The 26,179-nt window shown below is 38.7% G+C and overlaps 1 protein-coding gene across 9 annotated transcripts in view; it reads left to right on the plus strand.

The window, feature by feature from the left end:
- The first annotated feature begins 145 nt into the window (after nt 1-145).
- Nucleotides 146-26,179, plus strand: part of PIK3CA (phosphatidylinositol-4,5-bisphosphate 3-kinase catalytic subunit alpha) — a 41,950-nt gene continuing 15,916 nt past the window's right edge. For 2 of the 9 annotated variants that reach the window (XR_016469817.1, XM_031614591.2), the window contains exons 1-11: nt 146-321; nt 9,937-10,376; nt 11,149-11,290; nt 14,696-15,110; nt 16,561-16,770; nt 17,390-17,640; nt 19,230-19,475; nt 20,305-20,390; nt 22,505-22,610; nt 23,576-23,728; nt 23,836-23,970. Coding sequence is in view for 8 of the 9 variants with exons in the window: in XM_031614591.2 (XP_031470451.1) it covers nt 14,759-15,110; nt 16,561-16,770; nt 17,390-17,640; nt 19,230-19,475; nt 20,305-20,390; nt 22,505-22,610; nt 23,576-23,728; nt 23,836-23,970 (1,539 nt within the window). In the remaining variant the exon portion in view is untranslated. Of the gene's footprint in view, nt 322-379; nt 632-9,470; nt 10,377-11,148; nt 11,291-14,695; nt 15,111-16,560; nt 16,771-17,389; nt 17,641-19,229; nt 19,476-20,304; nt 20,391-22,504; nt 22,611-23,575; nt 23,729-23,835; nt 23,971-26,179 lie in introns of those variants that run through there. The other 7 variants (XM_090147751.1, XM_090147753.1, XM_090147750.1 and 4 more) reach the window with 7 other exon arrangements.

A 26,179-nucleotide genomic window follows, 5' to 3' on the forward strand; every position in this document is an offset into this window, starting at 1 on the left:
CGTCTCGCGATGACGTCACGCCGCGACCATCCCGCGCCGCTTTCCCTCGGCGGCGCACGCGCGCCGCTCGCCTCCCCCGCCTTTCTCTCCCCCACGCCCCCGCGGTTCCACTTCCGGCGGGCGGCGCCTTCCCCGTCCGGGGTCAGGCCCCGCTGCCTTCCTGTTATTGCCGCTGCGGGAGGCGGCTCGCCCGGGGGTGCCGCGCGGACTGCGGCGCCGCTTCCGCCAGCGCCCGGGAGGAGGCGGTCCGCCCGCTCCAGGGTCCCGCGGGGCGGCGCCCGGGGGCCGCGAGGAGCGGCGGGGGGAGACCGCGCCCGTGAGGTGAGCGAGGCGGCGGCGGGGCCCGCGGCGGGAAGCGCGACCCCTGGGCGGGGCGCTGCGGATGGCGGGGCGGGGGCTGCGGTGTGCGGCCGCGGCTGGGAAGCGGAGGAGCAGGGCGCTTTGTGCCGCGTTGCCGGGCGGGAGCTTCGCCTCTGCGCGCCGGTGGTGAAGGCGAGAAGGCGGCTTCTTTTCGGGGCTCGGGTATTTATAGGCTGCTAGTGGAACTCTGACTGCTAACGCAGACGGCGTGCTTGTTTTCCCCGAGGGGCTGTGCTGTGCTGCTGCTGTGGGCGTGCCTCGCGTTATTGAGGTATCGGAGCTGCTGTTGCTCAAAGTTCTTTTCCTCGGTCGGCTTTATTTCTTCTGGAAGGCGTTGAGGATCTGCCCGCACAGCCATCGCCCCGCAGCACCGCGTGCTCGCAGCGCACGCACGTGAGCTGTGTTTACAAGCGGGCCGCGCGGCGTGAGGCCTCGCTGCGGGGAGCCGGGGGTGCTGGGCTGGCTTTGGGAGCTGAGTTCCTCGCTGCTTTAAGGGAGAATGCTGAGTTCTGGCCTGTCACCTACCTGTACCCACGCGTTCCTAGCTTTGAGCAGTAACGAGTTTCCAAATTCATCGTGCTGGGGAAGTTCTTCACTTTTGCCAGCATTACCTGAGTTGTTCTTCAACTTATTCTCCTCATTATTAACTTATAGGGATGTTCTCGTAGCTTTTGCCTCAGTTCCTTCTATGCCCCAATTCTATAATGCAGTGCAATAATCAAAGTCCAGCTCTCACTGTGCATAAACAACATGTATGACCAGGAATATTCCAGCCCTCAGAATGACGGGCTTTAATGGTTTATACACTGCAGGGAACTCATTGGATAATTTGTTCTGAAATAATGCTCGGTGTGAACATAGAATTTCACAATAAGTAACGTTGTTCTCCAACAACAAGCTCTTCCAGAGCAGCAATTTGGAAGCATATTTTAACAGTGTCGCTGTGAAACCCCGCATTGACAAAGCTCCTAGTGTTTGCAGGGGAATTGGTGAAACCACACGGTGCTGTCTGTGATCTGGGAAGTGTCGTCTTTGTCATTAAGACAATAAACATAGCAGCTTCAGAGGCTTAGCTGGAATTTTGCTGGGGCAGGTGCCCTGAATTTCAGGGGTGTGAACTTGATGCCATTCTTAGCAACTTAGAGACAACGTTTCTTGTTTTTCAGAGCACTGAGCCCAGCCTACAGACCCACACCCAGATGTTTTAGCTGTTCTGCTGCCTCCAATTCTCATTCCATTTGAATGGCAGAAACATATTGCTTTTTGTTACAGCTTGCTTCTACTGATAATGAAACTGACTGTTTTAGTTTCACTTTGTTTTCTTTTCTGGAGTATTCCTTGGAAAAGGTGGTGTAGCTGAGCTGTTTACAAAGCAATTGTGCTTTATTGGAAGTCATAAAGCAGTTCAGTACCTAGTTAACTGTTTCTGTGCCAGTCAGAATTAACTGCTCTCTGGAAGCAAGTGGGGAATAGTTGCTTCTGGACAGCTGTTGTAAGAAGTTGCTGGAGGATTTGGAATAGGATTTATGCAAAAGCAAGAGTTTCATACTTTCACCATCATGCTGCTTCACAAAACCAAGTAGGCTGTAAGAGCTCTCCAGGTATTGGAAAAAAAATACCTTTGAAAGGTGTTACCATGCAAAGATTGGACTTCTTTCTGACTGTAGTTGTTCCTTGTGTTTAAATGCGTGCTGTGCTTGTTGATGTCATAAAGTTTTAAACAACATCAATAGCCATAACAGTACACTCAAAAAGAGACGCATGGTCTGTTACCTCTGGATGAATGGGAGCTAAGGCTTTCCATTTATTTTTAACTTTGATACTGAAGAGGAAACAGTCATAACTGATGCTACTTTTTCTCTTGTGGTATGTAACCAGAGCAGGAATATTAATGGAAATAATGCAAAGAGGGTTTTTAAAATAATCAATAAAAGTAAGTAATAAAGCAGAAGTCAATTTTATAATTTTGTAACTATGGGAAAACATGTGAGACTTATTAAATCTCCCAGATGAGGAGAAATGGGCCACATGTGTTCTGTGCATGTAAATGAGGTGGAGGAGGAGCATTAGAGAGAGGAAGTGTTTGTATTTCCACAGACTGAAGGAACGGGCTGATGGCTTGAAGTGTAAGTTAAGGTAGTTGTTTTTATATCTTTTTGGTCATAGCATTCTTTGCTTTTAGGAGTTTGGTCTCTTCCTTTGGGAAAAAAAAGACCTCTGGTTCCTCCAAGGGATGATACTTGTCTGAAATTGTAACTAAGGGGACAAGAGGCAACAATTATTTGTGGTAGAACTGGGTGTAATTTTCTTTTACTCTTAAGTTGAATGTGTCCTGGCAAATAATTGTTACAAATCTCTCTTCCCGGTGCCCTCATCCAAGTGGGAGCAGTGCAGAGGGAGAACAGATTTGTTTCTCTCAGTGTTTGTTCAGATGCCAATCATATGTGAGTTGTTCTGAGTTCTGGATGAGCTCGGATAGCCTCCAGAGGTCCCTTCCAACTTAAATTATTCTGTAAACATACTTTTGAATGGTAAATGGAATATTATATGAACCAGAAGTAATATTCTGAAGTGTTAACTGTTTGTTTTCCATGTTGTGTTGCTACAGTTTTTTTTTTTAAAAAAAAAGTGGGGTTGAGGGGGTTAAGGATAGCTAAACTGTTTAAAAGATTGGACTGACTTTAGATATATAAGCAAACCTGTGGGCAAATGGACATGCTGCAGATTGAGTACTATGTGAAGTTGGATCTATTATCTCTAAGCAGTGGTTTTCAACCAAGCGTTTTTATTTTACATAGCATGCATAGGAGGTATTTTCCTAGTAAATTTTGATCTCCCTTTGTGAAAGGTAGTGTAGAAACCCTGTGTACTTCAAACAAGAAGCGTGAGAGACGGTGGAAATAATCACTTGTTCTCTAGTAACAGTGTACTTTTCTCAAAGCTAATAAAGCGGGGAATAAAAGCACTTGGCAGGCATGACTGAGCAAGTACACTCACTGGGAATGTTTATGGTCTGTTTTAGAGAGACTATGTCTGAGTACCTGAACTCTAGAAGTGTGGAAACAAAGTTCAAAGAAACCAACTTACCTTTACAAAATAGAAGGAGAGAGAATGATGAAGGTTTAGTGTAGCTTCACCTCTCTGGCATGTTGCTAATTTAGCAGTAGAAGTAAATTAGCACTGCTGGAGTGTAGTTTAAGAGCAGTTGAGTCAAGTGAAGAACTTAAGGTTTGGCGTACTTTTCTTTTGTGCCCTGTTGCTTTTTCACCAGTAGTAGGTTAGGTATATGTCAAAGAAATCTTCTTTTAGTATGCTTTTTGACAAGTTTCCTTATATTAACTTTATCCTTATGGATTTTACATTAGATGAGTTTGGCAGTTATTTTACTTGTAGTTTCCAATTAAATAAATGCTGACAAACTGAGCTTTTGGGGATTGTGAACCATGAAGCATGTTTGTTGGATACAAGGGGTTTACTGAATTGGCCAAGACTTACGGTAAAGTTCTCTGAAACTGAGACAGCTGAGTCACATTATTGGCTGTACATTATGACCCTTTTCTAAGGCAAAGAGATGAAAAATAATACACATATGACATGTTTCTCTGCAAGTCCAAGCAGAAAAGAAAGGAAAAGGAACTGGAAGGTTGCCTCCTAGACTGTACTGTATCTCAAAGGATACATATATGTGGCTAAAACTAAACTTTTTTCCATACTAATCAATGTGCAGACTAGTCAGTCTTGTGCTAGTACTTGATGAGGTAGTTAATGCAGATAACACCTCTTACTCTTCCAAGACTCTTCCCAGATTTTAACTCGCACTGTTAACTTGAATTGTGATCCTTTCAGAAGCACAGGGTACCTGTTACCATCCCAGTTGTCTGGCAAATGTCTTGACTGTCAGCTGCTTAGAAGTGAGTCCTTGTGATGGGCAATACCTCTGCTGGTTTTCTTCAACAGAGCAATCTAAATTGGTCTTCAAAATATTAGCAGTCAATTTAAAAAAAAAAAAAAAAAGCAGTTCTTGAAGATCTTCAAAATGCAAGAAGCCTTGAGCAGGACTGAAATGTTTGAGATTCAGCATTTCGTCTGAGATGAATTAACCACAAATAGAAATACCTGCCTGTTTTCTAATTCAAGTATAATAGAGCAAAATTTCTGTGCCCTGGGACTTAAGCCTCTACCTTTCTAGAAAAACAATGATGCTGATCTCTGCAGAGATGCAGGCAAGCTAAGCACAAAACATCTGCAGGTACAGGAACAAAGAAAGGAATAACGAGCAGGGAGTAAGGACTGCTTTGCCATGCAAGCAAAGTGGTAATAAATTGATTCACAGATTTTACAAAAATACTTTTTGTGGTGAGATATGTTGTTAGGCAGCTTTGGTGCTTGTGCTATTAAGTAACTTTTTATTAAGGCTGGAAAGCATTAACTTGACTTCTGACTACAGGCATAGCTTAAAAAAAAAAAAAATTACAGTTGATTATGTTAACTTAAGAAGTTTCTAGATAAACCTTCCTTTGGGGAAGGAAGTAAATACTTCCATTCCAAATAGTACTCTAAAATAAGCACGTTGTGGTCATTAAAATGCTTAGACTATAAAATATACTACTTATTCTTCATTTTTGTGTTTATGTTCCCAGTCTGAACACAGTAACCAGCAAATGCTACTGACAGATTTTAAGAATGGAGACTAAAAACTTCTACTGGGTTCTGAGAAGTTGATGCAGATGCAGAACATCCAGTTCTGCTCACCAGTTTGTGAAGACAGTCTTCACAAGCAATTAATTTACTGTATTTTGTTCTGGTGGTTTCTTGCTGTCAATTCTGTGCAATCTTCCATTTCATTGTCAGGTACTATTGAAGAGCACTTTTTGTAGCATCAAAATGGTTTGATTCTTTGACTTTTAGCATCTAATTGAGATGCTGTTGCTGTAGAGGATACACTTAATCAGTTGTGATTTCTTTTTATATGGATTTAGCTAAAATGAAGCATTTAAAGTGGACACCAACATTTTAATTGAGTAGGTGAAATTTAATTATTTTGCTTTTTAGTAAAATTCTATTAAGTTATATTCCTCTTCATCTTGCTCTGAGATGGGGGATGAAGCGCTCTGGTAGTTATCACTGCTCAGCAGTGCTCCCTTGATCTTAGGTCTCCAGCTTGGACTGTTTTGATGTGTTGAGGAAGATGGCATAACTGCTACCTAGGGGTAAAGGATGTAAATGTGAACTGGGAGGCAAGGAAACTACCTGAAGAGAAGGAGAGCAAAACCTATTCCTGACTTTGGAGGCTCTGCTTAAGTGTGTTGTCAAATTATTTTGCAACCCATCTCTTCAACTCTTCTTTCACCACCTCTTTTCCAAACCCTTTACTTACTGTAAATCAGCCGACAGAATGATATCACAAGCAACTGCAAGGTGATTTGAGATGTGTAACCATCATTACAACAGCTTCCGATGTCTTGATGTCCTGATGTGTGAGCCATGATTTAGGTAATTTGCAATATGGTTCCTCTTCCTTAATTGGTGTTTTTTATGGACTGGAATTAAATTAATCCCAACTTAACCTTGGGATAGAACAAGACATCACACAAGCTTAATCTTCACTGGGCTTTTTTTTTTTTTCCTGAAAGGAAGTTCTGTCACTGTAATGTGTCCCTTTTAACAGAGTTCTGATTGTACTGATAGGCAACATATGCTGTAGTGTCAAATTTAATCTGTTATGGATATGAAAGTGACCTTCCAAGCAGGAGAGTTGAGAAGTCTTGAAATTGTTGCAGAGAAGTTGGTGGTATTTACTGTTCAAATGCCTCTGAGCTCATGTCACTTCTTAGGAAAGTTCCTGTTATTTGTACATATCTATTGAGGCAAATATTAGCAATTTCTTTCAGATGTAGTAAGCATGAATGGGTGGTATCCTGACCTCATTAGAGAAACAATGTGGGTAGCAGCTCGGAGCAGGAAAAGGAGATGCACTAACAACAAGCCCATGTGTCAGCAGCGCTTCTTTGCAGAACACAAGGTTTGCAAAGCAGATGCTTCTTACAGATGCGTACAGAAATAATGAAGATTTGATCAAAACAGGCTGAAGAACCCTTTGTTGCAGTTAACTATAGCTGTTCTTATACTTCAGGCTGAAACAGGCAAGGCCTAATGATGTACATAGTCAACATGAGTCATATGTTCAGGAAGAGCAAACAAACAAATGCAAATATGTTACTGTCTGAGGAATCATAATTGTTACCTTGGAGCTCAACCTGGAAGTGCAGAGAGAAGTCTTATTCAAGCATCCTTGACAGTTCGAACAAGGATAAACCTGTGCTCCTTCAGGCTTCACAGAAACTTTTGGTTTATTTCTAGCTTAAATAAAGCAAGCAAATGTACTTACAAAACCAGTAATTCTGTCAAAAGTGTTGCCTCAAATAGAGGCTCCCTCCTCCATCTTCCGACACATGTAGGTGCAGTGCACCTAAGCAGCCTTAGGGGCAGAGGTGAAGCCCTACAGGAGTACGAATTGGTGCTGAAAGTTTCACAGCTGAACAGTGTCCTGCTGTGCCACTCTGTGTGTGGGTAAGTACCACTAGTCCCCATCTGCTGGTGTGGTGAGCAAAGATCCATCAGTAATCCTCTTCAGGAAGCTCCTGCTCCTTACCTATTAGCAGAGGTGTCATTTGTGGCTAAATAAATATTTAGTTACTCTCCAATGGACTTGTTTGTGATACAAAACCGGTCAGTAGTGTTTACTATTTTTAACTGATTCTCCAAAAGCCACTGTACTCTTCTGGGGTGGTTGTAGTTGGTGAAGAATCAGGCAGCAGTTTCTGCAGGGAAGGGTTCTCAAGGTCTGCATGGGTTTGTCTGCTGTCTTATTCTACAGCTCTGTGTCTGTATAGGACAATATGCTGAGGACTGTGTTACTGTCTGCTCTTTGTAGAGCAGCAAAGTTTAGCTGCAGAGTTGAGATACTCACTTAAAGAGCTGTGCCTTTGTGTTAATTCTGTCACAAACTTTCCACAAATGATTTTTAAAAGAGAGTTAGGAAATACCTCATTGGAAAATGTGTGGAGGTTTTGTTTCTAGCATAGAAGCTTAAAACAACAACAAATAACTCCCATGACTTTTGCTGAGGCACACAATTCTTTGTAAAAGCTCTGTCAGAAGTAAAGCTTCATCCCATCTTCTGTTGAGTTGTTACTTGCAAACAATGCTTGTTGTTAAAGGAAGCCACTAAGTCTATAGAAACCAAGCCTATGCTTCTACAAGTGCTTGGCTGCAGTGATGAAGGTAGAAGAAGAGGAAACCGAATTTATATTTGGATTGCGAAACAGAAGCTTCTGTGCTCCCATTCATTCCCCTATATTTAACTTCAAAAAATCTGCACAGTTGCAGAAATGCTGCTATTCTCTACCACCTCAAAACCTATTTATTTTACACATGAACTGCATTCAGGGTCTGGAGCAATTCTTTCAGTGTAGCAGAAACCTTTTATCTCTATTTACAGTTGCTTTCAGCCTTGGTTCTAAGAAATGTTATGTGAATAGTATATGATGTGTCATAAGTCAAAATCTGTCGAGTTTTGGCTTTTTCAGCTTCTGCTTAGAGAGGAAGGACTGATGGGGTGCCTCTGCTGAGAAAAGGTACATTAAAATTTATAAGCAGAAGTTTTTAGCTCAGTCCAATTTTTGTAGGAACATGCATTTCTCTGTCCATATGAGCCAGTAGGGTGAGCATTGTTGTCTGACTCTGCTACTTCTGCTTGTAGCAGGGGGGCAAGTGTAGCAGTCTGAGGACTGCAGTGCCTCCGGCGTCACTGTATTTCTTTCCCTGCCCTTCTAGGTGTGGGCAGTTCTTTTTCAACAGAACCAGAGGTTCATCTCGCCGCGGCAAAGGGAATGACTTCTAAAAGGCAGGCGTTAGGTGAGGGCTCTGCTGGAGGAGTGTGCAGCACCTGGGCTCGCTCTGCTGCTCCTTGTCCTTGTCTGTGTGCCAGCACTTCCTGTTTGTACGGATTCTGTTTACTGTCTGGGTTCCAAATAGCCGGGGAAGGTGGGAGGATGGGAAGAAGCAGAAAGAAAAGTAAACAGCATTATTTAAGGTGGAATTTTGTATTTCTGTGTATGCGCGTGCTAGCATTTGTTACTATGTAGCCTAGTGGCATGGAAGAGACTGTCCTGTTCTCTTGATGTTGCTCTGTACTAATTTCCAAAAAGAAGAGAAGACTTCTGCATACAGAAACTGAAATTGAAGCCCTGGGTATTGTAGCAAGGAACAGAGTTAGAGGTGCTTTTACTTTGCATTCTCTCTGAAGTTCTTGTAAGGAATGCTTGTCACCCATACAAAATAGATTATTTTTAAAAAGGAAAGGAAAGTCTTATTTCTAGTGGTACGAAATGACTTGTTGCTCTGATTTTTTTACTGCCTAACTTCAAGGTTTTTGGCTTAACAGCACTCACGCTCTTCTAAGCTATTTCCCTGGGCTCCAGCACACTGCTGGCTCTGACAGCACGGCCCTGATCCCAGCACTCAGGTGGGAGAGTTGTTCCCATCCCACTGCTCCCCCAGCCCTGAAGCAGTGAGTAATAAGTACATGAAGGAAGCATAAAGAGAAGATGCATTGCCTCAGTAGCTCTTCACTGTGCTGTATGACTACGAGTCCTCTATAAATACAAGATCCTTTGAGGTAAAGCTAGAAATGGAATTCTTGAATGACTTGGAACTAAAAAGAGTCTTAATTCCAGGCTTTCCTTTCTTTAACAAAGGAAAAGAAATCTGCCTTAAACTGGAAGAAAATGTTCTAGGACAGATGCTGTGCTCTTGGTATGTCACGGGCTCCCTAGGGAGAAAGCACAATCGTGGTGGGAGTTGCAGAGGTCACCAGCAACTTGCAAATGCTTCTTTCCTGTCATCTTGTTTTCATGGCTCCCAGATAGTGAGGCTGTAAACAATGTGCCTGCATGGCTAGGGGAGGCTGCTTAAGGGGGTATAGAAATGATGTGATGTCAAAACCCTAGGATTTATGAAGGTGTTTTGTTTTTCTTACAGGAAAAAATAATACTAATACTTTGGGCTTTTTAAAAAACAACAACAACAACAACAAAAAAAAAAACAGGCAAATGAAAAAACAACTGTTCATCTTGGGTTTTTTCTTATATCTGATATTATATCATTCTTGAGTAATTTTTCAGAATGGCCCAGCAAGGCTCTGTAGTGAGTTCCTTTTTTTTTTCTGGGTGATCTCATCATTGGTATTACTCACAGTGTCTGAATGTCACTACAACCAGAACCCAAGGATATTAGATTCAGAAATGAAAAAATAACTGCATGCAAGAGAAAAAGAAACATCTGATAAAGCCTATCTTCTCATATGTAACTAAACTAAAACAGAATCTTAGTGAGATTTCATCTTCACAGGAGAGAATGACCTTGTATTTCTTCTGTGCTGTAATTCTACAGATACCAGCAATAATGTTAATTTTTCTAGCTTGGTGTAGAACAGTGCAAAGGTGCTGCCTGGGGGGTAAGGGGAAGAAGTAGGTAATTGTAGCTAACATTGATATCGTTGCTTTTCTGTTTCAGAAGGAAACAAAACGCTGGGAAGATGTGTTTTTGGTTGTTAGATCCCTCTGCACGTTGTTTCCCTTGAGCTGCTGTTTGTGATCAGATAAGAAATTCGGCTTATTTGCCTCTTCTGTGGAAGGATAAAGACAAAAATAATACGTAAGAAATTCACATACGTAAATACTACATAAGAAATTCACACTCATTAGCTTGAATTAGTCTTCTCCTGCTTTCTGTTATGAACAAAGCAGCGCTGCCACTGTGTGTAACAGTGTTGTCATAGAGGAGTTTCAGACATCTTTGTCTTCCTGGATTTTGGAAAAGTGCCAGCTTGGCAAGCAGGAAGAACAAAAGGACAGGACTGAAAATATCTCGTCGGAGGCAGCCTCACCATCACTGCACATCAGGTTGGGACAGCAGCAAAATTAGGCAAGCAGCCTGGCCCAGTTTTCTTCATGGTAAGCACTGGAGTGGCTGTTCTCTAAAGATGAGAATAAAATATTTTAGTCTTGAAAGTTTGAAATTTTGGGGACAAAATGGAACATAGATTTTTGGTGTTCTCAAAGATGCTACTTTTGCCACACAACTTCTTTTTCACGACGTTAGTTTTGGGGATTCCATGGAATCTTTTTTTCTAAAAAAAACAAGCAAACGGGAAAAACGGGGGGGAAATAGCTAAAGCTTTGTTCTTCTACTGGTTTGGAACAGAACATAGAACTCACAAGTGTGTAGTAAATTGGAATCTATAAACATAGTTGGATTGTTTAATGAGCAGATTCCTTTTTTTTTCCATAGATGACAGTGATAAAAGACTAGAAGATATTTCCAACTGGCAAAGAAATCAAATTTACATACCAATCTTATTGAGCAACTTTCTGATACTAATGATACTGCAAATTATTATAAAACATTACTACATCCTGTTTATGACAGCCATGTAATGAGATTTGTCTTAAAATTGGAAAAGCCAGTGGTCTTCAGTTGAAGTGTAGAAGTCAGAGTGATTAATTCAGTCTCAAGTATGGACTGATACAATTGTATTGAGTGTTTAGTATGCCCTTCTGAATTGATTTTGAAACGCTAGCTGATGTTCACAGCAATGCAAAATTGTTCAGTTTCATCCTCTTTCAGTTACATATTCAAGGCTTATGCAAAAAGATATTTTATGCCTTTGATGTGGTGTTTCTGTACAGTTCATTTTTGCTTCTTACTTCCCTCTGTATTTGCTAGCTTTTTTGTTAGGTGGTACGTAATAGAAGAATTTCCTACTTGCAAAGCCTGAAGAGTAGTAGAAGGTGCTTGTGGATGACAGAATAAGTCTCCTAAAGTGAATAAAATGATTTAGATTTTTTTTGCTGGACAGAATTGCGTGGTGAGTCTTTATATCTGCTTTATAAAACACGTGTTAATGTTATATGGTGCTCCTGTCTTTAGAATGCCATTCCACAGAAAAGTTACAAAACAGGAAAGAAAATCGTGTTAACCATGTTACTTACTAGCCAAATGTTGTCATCCACCTGAAGTTAGTAGAATATTTGTGAACAGTCTCTGCAGTGAAAATTAATCTAATCTGTAAAAATCAGTGTTCTCTTAGCGAAAAGTTTGTCTGGATTTTTCTAGTAGAGGAGTTAATGCAAGGTCACTTCTCTGTTGTCATTTGCTGTTTTTGTGATGTGGATTCCATTCGTACTGAAGGATAACCGTTCTTTTTAGCAAAATGCATAGAACTGAGACCAGCAGAAGACTCTTGAGAGTCTTCTGACAAAATGTCACGTGCAAAAATGCTTGCACTGGAAAAAGCACTGCCAGGGTGTCATACTGGACTGTAGATGCACGAGGTTCTTATGTGATAGTGTGGCTATAACAGCTGCAGTAGGCTCAGAAGTTTTAGGGCAAATATATGGGCGTTTTTTTTACTAGAGTTCATTTGTTCCAAGCTAAGTTTGTATATATTATGAACACAGAACATGCTATGGTTAGGAACCTCTGTTAACTGGGGTGTGGTACAGCTCTTACTGAATTTTTCCTCCACCGACCTCCGTTCCTCAGAGGGAAGGAATTCTCAAAAGTAGTAGCAGCAAACTTCAGTGTCTGGTAAATATTTTCAGAGTTAACATACTTGTATGTCATGGAGAAGGCATTAGAAAGCTAACTGTAGCCTGCAACTGAATAAAACATTCAACAGAATGAAGTTCAGTTAACTGGGCTGCCTCAGTTCTGCATGATTCAGTATTGTGTGGTGGTAAGCTCACCGTACTGGAGTTCATCAAAAACATATTCTGAAGACTTGTGTCTTAGAATTCCTTAAACTATATTTTGTAGTTTCACTGTATCATATGAGAAAATAGATTATATAAATTAGCATGATAAATGTATCTGTTGAAGCAAGTAGAAATAAGTATTTTGGGGAATACGTTGATGAGCTTCCCTTTTTCTTCCTCCATGTATATTGATTACTTCTTGAGTTTTAAAATTCAATCTGTTAGGTTAGCTTATCTAGGTTAGTGATGGAGAAGATGCTTAACAAATCAGGAAGGCAGTAATGAGTTCAAAAAGCCACGGTCTGATCTGCTGATGCCTTTCTTTTCTGTTTTTCTTTTCTGACAAAGCTTTTGGCTCAGGAGCAAGGTTTCAGGTGTTTTTGGATTGCAGGTGTGGTGCAGCATTCATTTGAAGTGATTGCGTGTAGCCTTAGTTGGATCTAAATAACATCTCTCCAGAATTCTCTGAAAATTATACTTTGACTGTCGAAGAACATAATTGATTCTCTTTATTCCAGGCAGCCTTCCAGATTTGGAGTGCACACAGGAATGCAAGCTGCCAACTGTACTTCAAAACTGTTTCTGTTTATGTTTTTGCTTTCCAAATCCAAACCCTGGAGGCGTGCTTACATGCACAAGTGAATGTGTACAGAGCGACTACACACAGACCCAGCACGTCTGTTACCCAGTTTAAAACAAAAGCTGCTGTTCTGGTGCAGTTGCTCTTAAAGGCAGTGTAGATATTTGGGCTGTCCTTTTTGGTCCATTTTCAAGTCTTTAAAATAAATGATATTGAGTTGGCACTTCACGTTTGAATCTTTTCAAAAGCCAAGGGTTTACGTTTCTTTTGAAAACATGATGTACAGAAGGATTCAATATGTGCGTGTGTTTCACAGTTTTGCCTCCGTTTCTTTGTTGGCAATTGTTGGTGGGGAGGGAGGGAAGGTTGGCAATGAAACCATCACTTCTGAAGGAGAGTTAGCTCAGCACTGCTGCAGTAGTGCTTTCTGCTCTGCATAGAACCCAGTGTTCACCTCTGTTTCTCAGCAAGGCAGTTCAAACAACAGAAACTAAACCAAGAGAGGTAGAGTGAGTAGTTCTTTGCCATTTTAATCTATCTGAGCCTGCAAGGAGCTGGGCTGGGGAGTGTGGGTGCCAGCATGATGTGGAATGAGAACACCTGCCTTGGGCAGCAAGATGATGAGCCCTGATGACCATCAGTTCAGAAAGGCTGATCCAGGGTTGTGGCACCAAACTTAAAAGACTGCTGGTAGAAACTGAGCCTGTGTTGTGAATACTTAACTTGATTGTGGTCCACCTATATTGTTGTTTGTGTATGTGGACAGAAAAGTTCTTACGACTGCATGTTCTTGCTTGGTTTTTAATGATGGTATATACCTGAACAGTAATGTGTTTTTGCCTATGCTTGTAGTTAAGAAATGTAGATAAAAACGTGTAATTTTATATAGAGAGAGTCTCGCTTATGCTTTACCTGATTAAAAAAAAAGATGCCACGTAACCTTCTCAGTATTTCTTTTTATCTGTAGGCTGAGTTAGCAGTGATTTTCCAAGTTGCTCTGAATGTTTCTATCAGGGTTCATTTGTAATGTTTTGTAGCTGGAAAGCTTTCCCAGTTTGACTCTTCAAACATGCTGTGAGTGTGCTTAGAACTTTCCATTTCAGCATCTGCTTGCTGAGATCATTACAATGATAAGGAAAATAGCTTCTTTAAGCTGCTTTTCAAAAAGAAGTCAGTAGCATAGTCTTTCTAAATATGTATGAAGTGTTAGTGGAAAAGCATTTTTCTAAATCTGCAGAGTCCCTTTAGTATTCTTTGCTGATAACTTTAAAAGTCCAAACTGCAACTACAAAGGAGGGGAAGGAAGGAAAAAGAAACCCTATTCCTGCTGAGTGTTACTTAGGAAGCAGTGCATTTGGGAAAATATTCTGTTCTTAAGCATCTTAAGAACTGCAGTGCAGTAAAAGTGGTCATAATTCAGAAGAAAACATTTCAGAAAAGTAGTACTGAAGAATAGCAGGGTTGTGATTATGTTTTATGTACCTATGTGCATACATACATAGTATGTGGCTTTTGGAATAGTAGCCTAGTAGTTTCCTAGCCCTGTGCTATCAGGACACTTGGCTAAGGGAGGGAGCATAATGGGCAGTTCTTTAGAAGTCTGATATTGCCCTTTCTCATAAGGAATTTTCTCATAATGGAAATGCTGAATTTAATGAGATTATGAGCTAAGTATAAGTAATGCACTGTTTAAGATCTGCATAATATATGATGACCTTGGAGGCAATTTGCTACTCTGTAGGTGATGTGTAGTTGAGTAAAAATGTCATGATGCACAGGAGCAGTCAGAAAAGCAACCATTAGATAATCCAAAACACTGTTCCAGCCATGGATATATATCTGTGACTGTAAGAAATGTTTGAAAAACTTTTATCTGAAATTCATTCTGATGTTTGCATTTAAAGTACTAATGTTTAAATCTCTGATTTTTATGTAGGTTTAACTCATACGAATCACTGCTTGAAAAACTTCAAGTACATAATTATCAAAAGACTTAAAAATGCCACCCCGACCATCATCTGGTGAACTATGGGGCATCCACTTGATGCCCCCGAGGATCCTTGTGGAGTGTCTTCTCCCAAATGGAATGATAGTGACTCTAGAATGCCTCCGTGAGGCTACACTACTAACTATCAAACATGAACTTTTTAAAGAAGCAAGAAAATACCCTCTCTATCAGCTCCTTCAAGATGAATCTTCTTACATTTTTGTAAGTGTTACACAAGAAGCAGAAAGAGAAGAATTTTTTGATGAAACACGGAGACTTTGTGACCTGCGGCTATTTCAACCTTTCCTAAAAGTCATTGAACCAGTAGGTAACAGAGAAGAAAAGATCCTTAATAGAGAAATAGGTGAGATTATTTGTATTTAAACATAGCTAATCTGCTTAACTGGTTTCTCCTCTTCAAAATAGAAAATAAGAATTGATGTGCTGTTTTTGTTACCCTTTGCTGTATCTATCAAAGATTACATTTCAGAGTTGTTGCATCGAATGTCCCAACATGTTGATCACAGTTAAGCCAATATTTGTAAACTATTCTTTATTTCATTCACATGTGCATATTTATATATATACAGTTGTACATGGGTTAATAGTGCATGTTTTTGCTAGTCGCCAGTTAGCAGGATTTCATATTAGTACAGAGCAAAACCTTATTGTACTTGTTTTATTTGGGAAGCAAATCCTGATTTGTTTTGAATTTTACAGAACAGATAACTAAGGGAAGGTACAAGAGGATTTAATTGCAAGTATTTAACTACATTTGCGGTAGTACAGTTTTTAATACTGCTTTGTCTTGCTTAGAATGCAAAATCTGATAAACAAGGTGTTTTTCTTTCCCCCCCCCCCCCCTTTTCAGACAGAACATTAGTAGGTGTGGGAAGGATCATGATAAAAACACCCAAGTACATTGTTTTGAATCGTCTCTGGGGAAGCCCGTAATTTTTCCATTATCCAGGAGGCACAGGAAAACTAGCAAGTATTTTGGTATCTAGGTTAAGTATCTACATTCAGTGCAAGGATACTGTCTTCCTCTTAGTTTCTAACAGGTGTATGCTGCAGTGGTAGAGACTTATCAACTGGAAATACTTGTTTTAGGCTGCTCTTAATTGTTAAATTATCTAATTGTTGTAAATGCATCATGGGTAAACTTCTGTTTTGTGAAACATAGCCTGTTCAGGACTTGGGGAGAGTAATGGCTACCTGACTATGCATGGAGATAAAATTGAAAGTTTTCAAATTTGAGCATTCATGCATGAATGTAATCTAATGAAAATAAATGGAGTTAGATTTGAGACTGAAGACTTGAGAGGAGTATGCAGATCTTTGCCCAAGAGTTAAGTTCATTATTTCTTAGGCTGCTATGGGAGCTTACAAAAAATGTGAGTTGTAAGCAAAGCTGATCATGGCTCTAAAAGTTATCAATGATTTTGTCAGAGTTTTAGAGAAAGTCAGGCACCACAGCTCTTGTGGTCCACTCAGAAAATTTTGTTTGCTGACTTCAAAAAAGTTTTACTGATTCTTTTCCTCCCCGAGGGTTATTAGCAATGAAAGTGGTAATTTAAGGTTTGCAGGATTTTCAGTGAAAACGAATTGGGCTTCTAACCTTTCTTGTGATTACTGCTTTGTTCTTGAATGACATAAAAACAACTTGTATATGAAGTGGAAGCCAGTGGTTAACACAAATATTTTAGGTTGTATTTTGCTTTAAATGTGCTTTTTTCAGGCAGTGGTAGAAGGAATCTTTAGTTTAATTTAGTTATCTGTTGTAATTATCTTTCCATGCTTCTGCAACATTGTAGGTTTTGCTATTGGCATGCCCATCTGCGAGTTTGACATGGTGAAGGATCCTGAAGTACAAGATTTCAGAAGAAATATTCTTAATGTTTGTAAAGAAGCAGTAGATCTTCGAGATGCCAATGCTCCGCACAGTAGAGCCTTATATGTCTGTCCTCCAAATGTAGAGTCTTCACCTGAGCTACCCAAACACATATACAATAAACTAGATAAAGGTAAGATAAATATTCATTGTAGGCACAATATTTTTGTGATTGAAATCAAAAAACACAGCTGGTGACTTAAGCAAATCACCGATTTATGTAGTATATTTGATGTACTGCATCAGTATCATAACCTTGAGTTATTCAGAAAAATTTGCTTACTAGAATTTAGGTTCAAAAGGCAAGCAGCAAAACTTTACTAGAATAGCAAAAAAGTAATTTTAATTTCATAGAACAGTTACTGCTGTTTTCTTGAAGACTGAATATTAGATATGGAGGTTGGTGCCCCTGCCTGTAGCATTGGGGTTGGAGCTTGATGGTCCCTGAGGTCCCTTCCAACCCGAGCCATTTTATGATTCTGTGATTTTATGAATAGTCAGTACTATTTGATGTATAACATTCTTAACCTCAAGGTGTAAAAGTTTTTTTGAATTTACACTTGAATCATAAATAAGCTTAGGGCATCTAGTTCCTTGCTGAAGTTATCAATCCTATGTTGGATTGGGCTATGAATCTTGTTTTTGTCATCTTGTAGTAGTAATTCTATGTGGCTTTGTTTCCTTAGGGTGCGAAGGGGTGATGGTTTGCTTGTCTTGAAAATGGTAGGCCTAACATTTCATATTTATTCTAGGGCAAATAATAGTGGTGATATGGGTAATAGTTTCACCTAACAATGATAAGCAGAAGTACACCTTAAAAATCAATCATGACTGCGTGCCTGAGCAAGTTATCGCTGAAGCAATTAGGAAGAAAACACGAAGTATGTTGCTGTCATCTGAACAACTGAAGCTCTGCGTGTTGGAGTACCAGGGCAAGTATATTTTGAAAGTGTGCGGCTGTGATGAATACTTGCTAGAGAAATATCCTCTGAGCCAGTATAAGGTGAGTAACATAATGAATTTATTTTAAAGTATGCTGAAAAAATCCTCGTGTGTGGAAGAAAAGTGATCAGTCTCATTATATATAGTCAAAAACAAAGAAAGTAAAAAAAATCTATTTCTTTAGGGTAATTGGCTTATACATATCTGACTCAAGCGTGTATTTGTTGCTGTATGTGCTTCAATATGTGGCCAGGGAAGGTAATTTCAAGTAGAATTTACATCACTCATTCAACGTTTTAAAAATGTAATAGGAGTTTCACTCTAACATGAGCAATAAATCAGTGGTAGGTTCTCTGAGAAGTATTCTATATTTCTGATGGCAAGAGATAAATAACATTTGAATGGGACTGATGCAGTGCAAAAAGAAATTAGATCGGATGTTGAGTTATGAGGCAACCATTACTTCTGAGAATCTTCTCCCTCCCTGCTTTAGGGGTTGGGAGAAAAAAATAAGCAAGCTCTCTTGGCTTACTGTTAATTACATCAGTAAACTTATTAATCTTATGAAAGAGGAGTGGTAAACTTCCAGTACTGTATTTATCACTTAAATCTTCCTTGTTGCTACCCACCCTTCAGTGTCTTTGTTCTCTTACTGTTGTACCTGTGGCAGAAGTGGCAGAAGAGCCTCAGAGCAGTTCTTTCTGAAGTAGGCAACAATGTTACCCTGTATATTTTCTGACAGACTGCTGTTGCTATCTTTCTGAGAAACCTACTGTTGTAATAACAGCTCTCATTCATCTATCTAAAGTGGTTGACAGTCTGCTCTTCAGAGCTATGGAAGAGATAAGGGGGATGAGGGATCCTGAATACAGGGAAAAGGAACTTAATATTATGCAAGCTGGGGAAGAAGTGCAGGCATATGTGACTAATTTTGTACAGTCATGAGATCAAACACTAGACCTATTTGATCTAGTGTGGTTTCTTCAAAAGTATCTGGTATGCCTTTCTGTGCCACGGAAGAGCTTACTAATTACAGTCCAGAGCTGAACCTATCTTAACGCTTTGTAGTACTGTTGCCAGATGAATTATTTTCAGCAGTCACTCCTGAGCAGACACAATACAGGCTTGAGTGTGGCAGGATCAGTGTTGAGGTAAAGCTGGAAAGTGTCTGGACCAAAAATGAACAGTTCTGCATGTTCCCTGTGCTTTTTCTAACTGTGGCTAGGAGTATTAGAGGTACATGTGCTAGGCTGGTACAGTAGATTATAACAGCAGTATGCAAGGCTAACCTGCTTCTGGGAACATCCCTAATCTGGAACTGTTCTCTGCACTGTGCCTGAACTTAAGAGCCCTACAAGACACTTGTCTTTCTGTCAGCTCTCTTCTGTATCTGCAGTTCAGCATTCAACTGTTGTAGACATTGTTCATACATCAAAAATCTGCTTGAAATACTGCTGTGCCATTCTACCCAATCATGTATTTAAACTGCTGAATGTTGCAACAAAAAACACTGAAGGATTTACATAAAGGCACATACATGAGCTCTTGAAGTATGCTTTTATTTTTATGTTATTCTGAACACTTCTAGGTACTGATTACCAAGAGCATGCACTTAGAAAATATACTGAACTTTGGTTTTGTTTCCTACAGTACATAAGAAGTTGTATAATGCTTGGTCGCATGCCCAATCTGATGCTGATGGCTAAAGAAAGTCTATATACCCAGCTGCCACTGGATACCTTTACAATGCCGTCTTACTCCAGGCGTATCTCTACAGCTACACCTTACATGAATGGAGAAGCTACAGCCAAATCACTCTGGACTATAAACAGTGCTCTCAGAATAAGAATCCTCTGTGCAACCTATGTAAATGTGAACATTAGAGACATTGACAAGGTAAGGCAAATGCTGTATAGAATTATATGTAGTTTTCCCTCTTTTCCATAATTACATTAGGAAAGAAGTGTTATTTCTAACATTAGAAGATTAGACCACTTTGTTACTTAAATTTAAGCATTCCATGCTTAAAAATAGAGCCATGTTCTAAAATCTACAAGTTTTTGTATACTTCTGAAAAATGCATGAATTGTGGTATACAGCTAAAGGAGTGGTCTAGTTTATTTCATCTCAGTTTGTAACAGATGTGCTATCTTCCACATTTTGAACTATGAACATATTCAAGAGTATTGTACAGTAAGTGAGAATACATCTGATGAGAAGATGCCTGATAGCAAGCTGCTATCTTTGTTCTTAGAAGGGGAGATATGGGTAGATCAGTGAGAAAAGGCATGTGCAGCTTAATCCTGCTGAAGTCATATGGCAAGTCTCTACCTCGCCCAGAATTTATTTGGTCTTTTTTTTTTCTGTGGTTTGGCTCATAAAGAATTCGTCATCCCAATCTGTTTTTAGAAGCTCCTTTCAAGTTCATTAGTGTATTTTTTTAAGAAGTACTTCTACAACAGTAGTGAGGAAAAAGATCAAAACCTTTTTTTTTTTTTCCATAAGAGTATACTTACGTACTTGAAGAGCATGAATAAATTTGGATTGAGGAGTGGTGGTGAAACTGTTTGTTTTCATTTGCTTGCTGGGGAGAAGTATTGATGGGTGTTTTCTTTAATAGAAAGAAGAAAGCAATATCTTGTAATCATACTATATGTTGATAGGAATGAAAACTTTGTTTATAGTAGAGTTTCAAAAATAGTACTGATGTTAACATTACTTTCAGATCTACGTTAGAACAGGTATCTACCATGGAGGAGAACCTTTATGTGACAATGTGAATACTCAGAGGGTACCTTGTTCTAATCCCAGGTAAGATGCTAGAAAAACTATAGAGAACCTAAGTTTTGGGGCATTATGAATTATAGTATTGAAGAAATAAAGGCACTGTTTAGCATTATTCAGGTATATCTCATTGCTGGCAATACTTTAGCTGAAGAATATTTTTACATATTCCTTTATTTATAAATTTAATTCATTCAAATAAGTATTTTGTCCTGTAATGTTATGTATATTGGTATAGTCCCTGTACTGACTAGGTCTGTTTTACAAACACATTATGATTGACTGTGAAACTCCTATGTAATTACTCTTTAGTACCAGGAAATCAGCATAGCTCTGGGCAGCTGAGCTCTGGTTTTTACTTTGGATCTATAGCTGGTGTTCCAGTTGCAGGTTCAGATTCCAACATCAGCAAGAGGCAATGTGATGTAATGCAATCCACAAATTTGTTCCAGTGTGGTTGCAGAGCATGTGCTAAAGCAGAAGCACTGATGGGAATCATTTGGTAATGTGAAAGTGACTGCCAGGTCTGGGCTGATTGTTTCCAGGAGATTTGAATTGCTGTGAATTTTATCTTAAAAAATCACGTAAACTTTAAAGTGCTATTTGTGTGCAAAATAAGCTTTATATGAGTGTATATAAGCATACTGAGAACAAATATTTAAGAGATTCAATTTTTGCCTGTAACTCTGAATAAGGAGGTGTGAAATGTTAGCATCTGTTAGGATTAGGTGTGATATGTGTGTTCAAAAATAAGTTCTGACTTGCATTTTCTGTCTGCCTTCATGTCTTTGGAGGTTTCAGAGTGTTTTCTTTAAGTATGATTAGGTATTAACAGTAGAGGGTTTAATGATACGTGCAGGTTTTTAGGAAAAATAGCTTATTCCTCCTGCTTATCCCACAGATGGTTAAACTTTTTGTTCAAGCATAGCTGTTTTGAGGGAGAATCTTGTGGGAAAGATGGTCAAGGACATAGTTGGAAAACATGGATATTGTCACACACAGATACATAATATATGAAATTAACACAAAAAATTAATGGTGTCCTTGGAAGCTGCTGCTGCTTCCAACTGAGAAAATAACCGTATTTAGCAGTTCAAAAGCACAGTTGTGCATGTTGAGAGAGAACTCCTTAAAGAAGTTCATGAACATATATTCCTCTAGAATTAATCTCTGCTCTTATTACTATGATAAATAGAGTGATATCTGAGTTATTTCAGCAGTCTTAGAGAACTACAGAACTGAGAGCAGAATGAAAGCACTAGCTTTATTATTTATGGTTCAAACTACTTCATAATGATGGAGGGACTATATGGTAATGAAGTAGGAGAAACAGTGACTATGTACAAGGCTCTGAAGTGCTTAAGGAATAAGTGCAGTGAAAAAATGCTTATTTCCTTCTATGGAGTACTGTTTTGCTAATGCATTACAAGCTTGTGGGATAGCAAACCTGTCATTATGTTAAAAGGTTTTGAGGAAACCTTTACTTTCACAACTAAATGAGACAATATTCCAATTAGTGATACAATACGCAGTCATTTAAAGCGGTAACATGTTTCAGACTGCTGTGACTTTGCAGTTCCTTGCATTTTGACTGTTAATTGCTACCTATTGCATTTATTTACTATTTAAAAGCAACATAGTTAATACAATCAAGTAGAATTAAGCAAGCATTTGGGAAGTGTCCAATCGCTGCTAGCAATCTTGGTTTTCTTTTCTTTATGCAGCTATGGCAGTGTTTTGTGTCACTGCTGCTGAGGAATCTCATCCATATATTCAACAATTCCCCTCAAACTTAGAGAAAGGGTTTGCAATATATAATTTGCTTGCTTAGCTCTGTAAATTGCAGTTCTAAAACATTTTTCTACAATCAAGTTCTAATTATACCAAGCATAATATATTAGCAAAAAAAAAAAAAAATTGTTATTCTGTATAGTGTTTGTTGTGCATAAGAAAAATGTGGCCAGACATTAGAAATACTGGGTTTCTATGTTACATTTTAAATTATTTGTTTTTTACTTTTAGGAATTAACAGTGTTATTTTTAGGGATATAACATTGTTTTTAGTATAACAGTTGACTGCATGCAGTTGTCTAGGACAGTCTCTTTTAACATGGTTTTAATCTGCTTTTTAAACATTGCAGATGGAATGAATGGCTGTTGTATGACATGTACATTCCTGATCTCCCACGTGCTGCTCGGCTCTGCCTTTCTATCTGTTCTGTTAAAGGCCGGAAGGGTGCTAAAGAGGTAAAATGCTTCATAGCTTTAGTAAACTAACAAGCAGAGGTTACTCAAAGTTTGAAAAGATACTTGGCAATTGCTGTTCTGGTTATTAGTCTCAATGTAATGCTTGATTAGAATCTCATTAAAATAGGGGTTTTTCTTATGTATCATTCATTTGTCAGTGTTATTTTAAACCACAAAAAGAAGCTTGCCCATTCAACACTAAATCATATCAGTACTATGTTGCTGGCCAGAAAAATCAGTGGTAGTCTTTTGAGGTCTGAGTACATAAGAAGAAAATATAACTTCTGTAACTTTCTTTCTGCTAGTCTGGAAATGTAACAAGTTGCTCTTAGATAAGAATGTTATTTCTTGTGACTCGCAATCAGAGATTTGATGTCAGAGATCAATTTCAGTGGTTCCACAACAATGAAGTAGTGTGCTAGATATGTGACTTATCAGAGAAAAGTGGACCTGAGCAAGTGCTGCCAAAACAAACACAAAGCAATTTCTGATATAATGATACTTCTTTAATTGTTTGCTTACTGCCAGCTTCAGTTGCCCAAGTGAAGTGGCATTCATAATAGCAAGGTTATGTACTTCACTATTTTCTGAAGTCTAGTTTCTGTTTCTGTCCTTCCCCATCCTAAACTGCTTGAAGTAGCAATAGAGTCCACTCAAAGCATGCCTTTCATTGTTAATGTAATTTTTATCCTTTTTTTACTTGACCTGCTAGCTTACTATCAGCTAGAGTTTAGGGTGGTAGGGAAAGCAGCCTGGTGTTTATTTTATGATAGATCAGCATTACTTGGTTTTGATAACATCTCTCTACTGCACAGATGGAAATAAGAAATGTTTGGTTGGGAGGGACCTAGTAAGTACTTAAACCTATGGTGAATCCCTATTATTGTGTTTTAATGTTTCTTTTTTGAAAATGTATATCCGATAATTAAAAGTTGAAACAAAAATCTCCTTTTAACCTCTTTAAGGAGCACTGCCCTTTGGCTTGGGGAAATATAAACATGTTTGACTACACAGACACTCTTGTATCTGGGAAAATGGCTTTGAATCTTTGGGCAGTACCCCATGGACTGGAGGATTTGTTGAATCCTATTGGTGTTACTGGATCAAATCCGAATAAGGTAAGCATGTGCAATTGAACTGCCTCCTCAGGAGCGTATATTAAAATATGCTATATGCTAGTTAGCGTAATTCAATGGAAGTAGTAATCTAAATTCCCTTTACATAGGAAACTCCATGTTTAGAGCTGGAATTTGATTGGTTTAGCAATCCTGTGAAGTTTCCAGATATGACAGTGATTGAAGAGCATGCCAATTGGACGATCTCACGTGAACTGGGCTTTAATTACAGCTATGCGGGACTGGTAAGAACTTGCTTTCTAAGAATAGCTACTAAAACATCAAAGTATTTGCTGCCTTGTTTTTTTTTCAGTATGCTAGTGATAGATTATCTTAATCTATTACTGACCAGCACTTAGAAGAGAAACTGTCTTACCATGCAAACTGTAAGCATGTTTTTGACATTTTAAATAATTAATTCAGGTGTCTGAACTACTCAGTCTAACTTCTGAAAAGTTGTGATTTTCATTCATTGATGCTATTTCTTCATTGCAATTTCGTTTTTTGTAGGCTCATTCACAGAAAACTTTTATTACTTATCCTTTCCCAATTCTTAAATGTTTGGTAGGTTTGAACTGTACTGTGATTGTTCCTTTTAAATTTGTGGTATCTTCAGGTTTGAGGGCCCAGGCTTTCTATATTCAAGTATTGTGTGTTTTATGGCTATTCTTAACACTCCCTTTAGTTAGGGAGATAAGAGGCAATACAGTATATATTTAAAATCAGATACTAGAGTACTGAGTATTGTCCAGCCTTATCTGAAAGATATAGAATGCTCGCTTGAAACAGTCAAAATTAGCCAAGCAGTCACTGAAGTATGATTTCTGTGTAGATGTTATAATACAGAGAACATAACTATACTTTGTTTAACATGAAGTGCGTTATAGTGCATTTAAAATCAACTACTGTACTCTGCATAAGGCATAACTTATATAGGTCCATTATTATTTTGAATATGAAACAATTCTCAAATATTAAATCTAATTTACTGTCCCACAGCTCTAGAATTTCAAGTTTCTGATATTGACTGCAACAGGGTAAATTCATTTTCCTTCTGGTTTGGACTTAAACTATGATCTCTCTGACCCATTATGCAAGTACATTTTACCCTTTTGTGACTTTCCCTTACAATTTGGGGTAACTCAAAATCAAGATGCATATGTGCAATTAATTGTTTGCTCAGTACCATCAATTTGATCTTATATCAAGTGTTAGGGTGCTTGTAAAGTCATTTATCCATTCACTTCCTTACTGAATGTCTCTAGCTTTACTACTTGCACTGCATATGTAAACATATTTTAGAATATGTTCTGGAAACTTTCATGTGCCACCAGAGAAGTCTTGAATCCCTCTTTTTTTTTTTTTTTGAGTCCTGTCCATGTGCTTCAGAATGCTAATAAATGAGCGTGTTGGTGCACTGAGATGCCAGCTATCACAGTGCTAGCAGGTAAAGGTGCTAAAAGCTCTGAAGTAATAGCTTTAGATGGAAGCTTGAAGGCAGAAATATTTTTGTCCTGGGCAATAGGACTGAGCACATCACGAGAACATGAATATAGAGAATTGAGTCTGTAGTATATGCCATGGTGCATAATCTGACAACTGTTTCTGTATTTGCTTGTATTCTTAGAAGTAATACACTTCACCTCTTAAGAAGTGCCTCAATCCCTTGTCTGAAAACTTCAGATTGTTCCTTTCTTCAGTTTTTGTTTGGAGTTTATTTGCTATTGTTCCTGGTTTTGCTGGCTAGTTATTGAGTTTTGTTTGGTGGGTTTTTTTTAGGCTAGATGCATTGGAAAGACTTTCTATAAAAGCCAGGCAGATGCCTGCCTCTCTTCCAAAGTACTAGTTCAGTCTGCTGAAAATCACTATCAACGAAACTGATAAAGTCCAGCTCATTCTTGCCTTGCATATTTTTAGTGGAAATCAGAAAAATGTAGAACAGGAGATTACTACCGTGTGTTTTTCTGTTCTTGAAGTGTTTTACAGTTTTGGCATTTTGAACATTAATGGAGTTGGTGGTTCTTCCTTTTTTCTTTTCTTGTCAGTATTGTACAGAGGTCCAAATGAGTTAATTTTAATTACACTGTTCAATCTGCATATAATTTTTGGAAAAGCTTTAAGTGTCAAACTTGTTTGTTACAGTTGTATTATACAGTAATGCAGTCTAAGATTTTTTTGCTGTGTAGTTGATTCTGACATGGAGACATTAGAGATTGCATCATTTCAAATGTTGCTTTGCAAAAAACACATGATATGGAGTAAGAAATGGGAGATGTAGAAGAAAAACTGAACTTGACTCGTGAGCTGTGAAATATTTAAGCTGTAGTATCAATACTTCTGTCATTGGTCTTAGCTGGTTCTAATAGAAAGTCTTAGTACATGCTGAAATGAATTTTAGCTAGTTCTGCTCTTTAGGGAGTATTTAACACTAGTTCTGGCTAATATTTTTGATCA

This window comes from Phasianus colchicus, chromosome 10, assembly GCF_987193195.1.
Source record: "Phasianus colchicus chromosome 10, bPhaCol1.hap1.1, whole genome shotgun sequence".
NCBI classification, from domain to species: Eukaryota; Metazoa; Chordata; class Aves; order Galliformes; family Phasianidae; genus Phasianus; species Phasianus colchicus.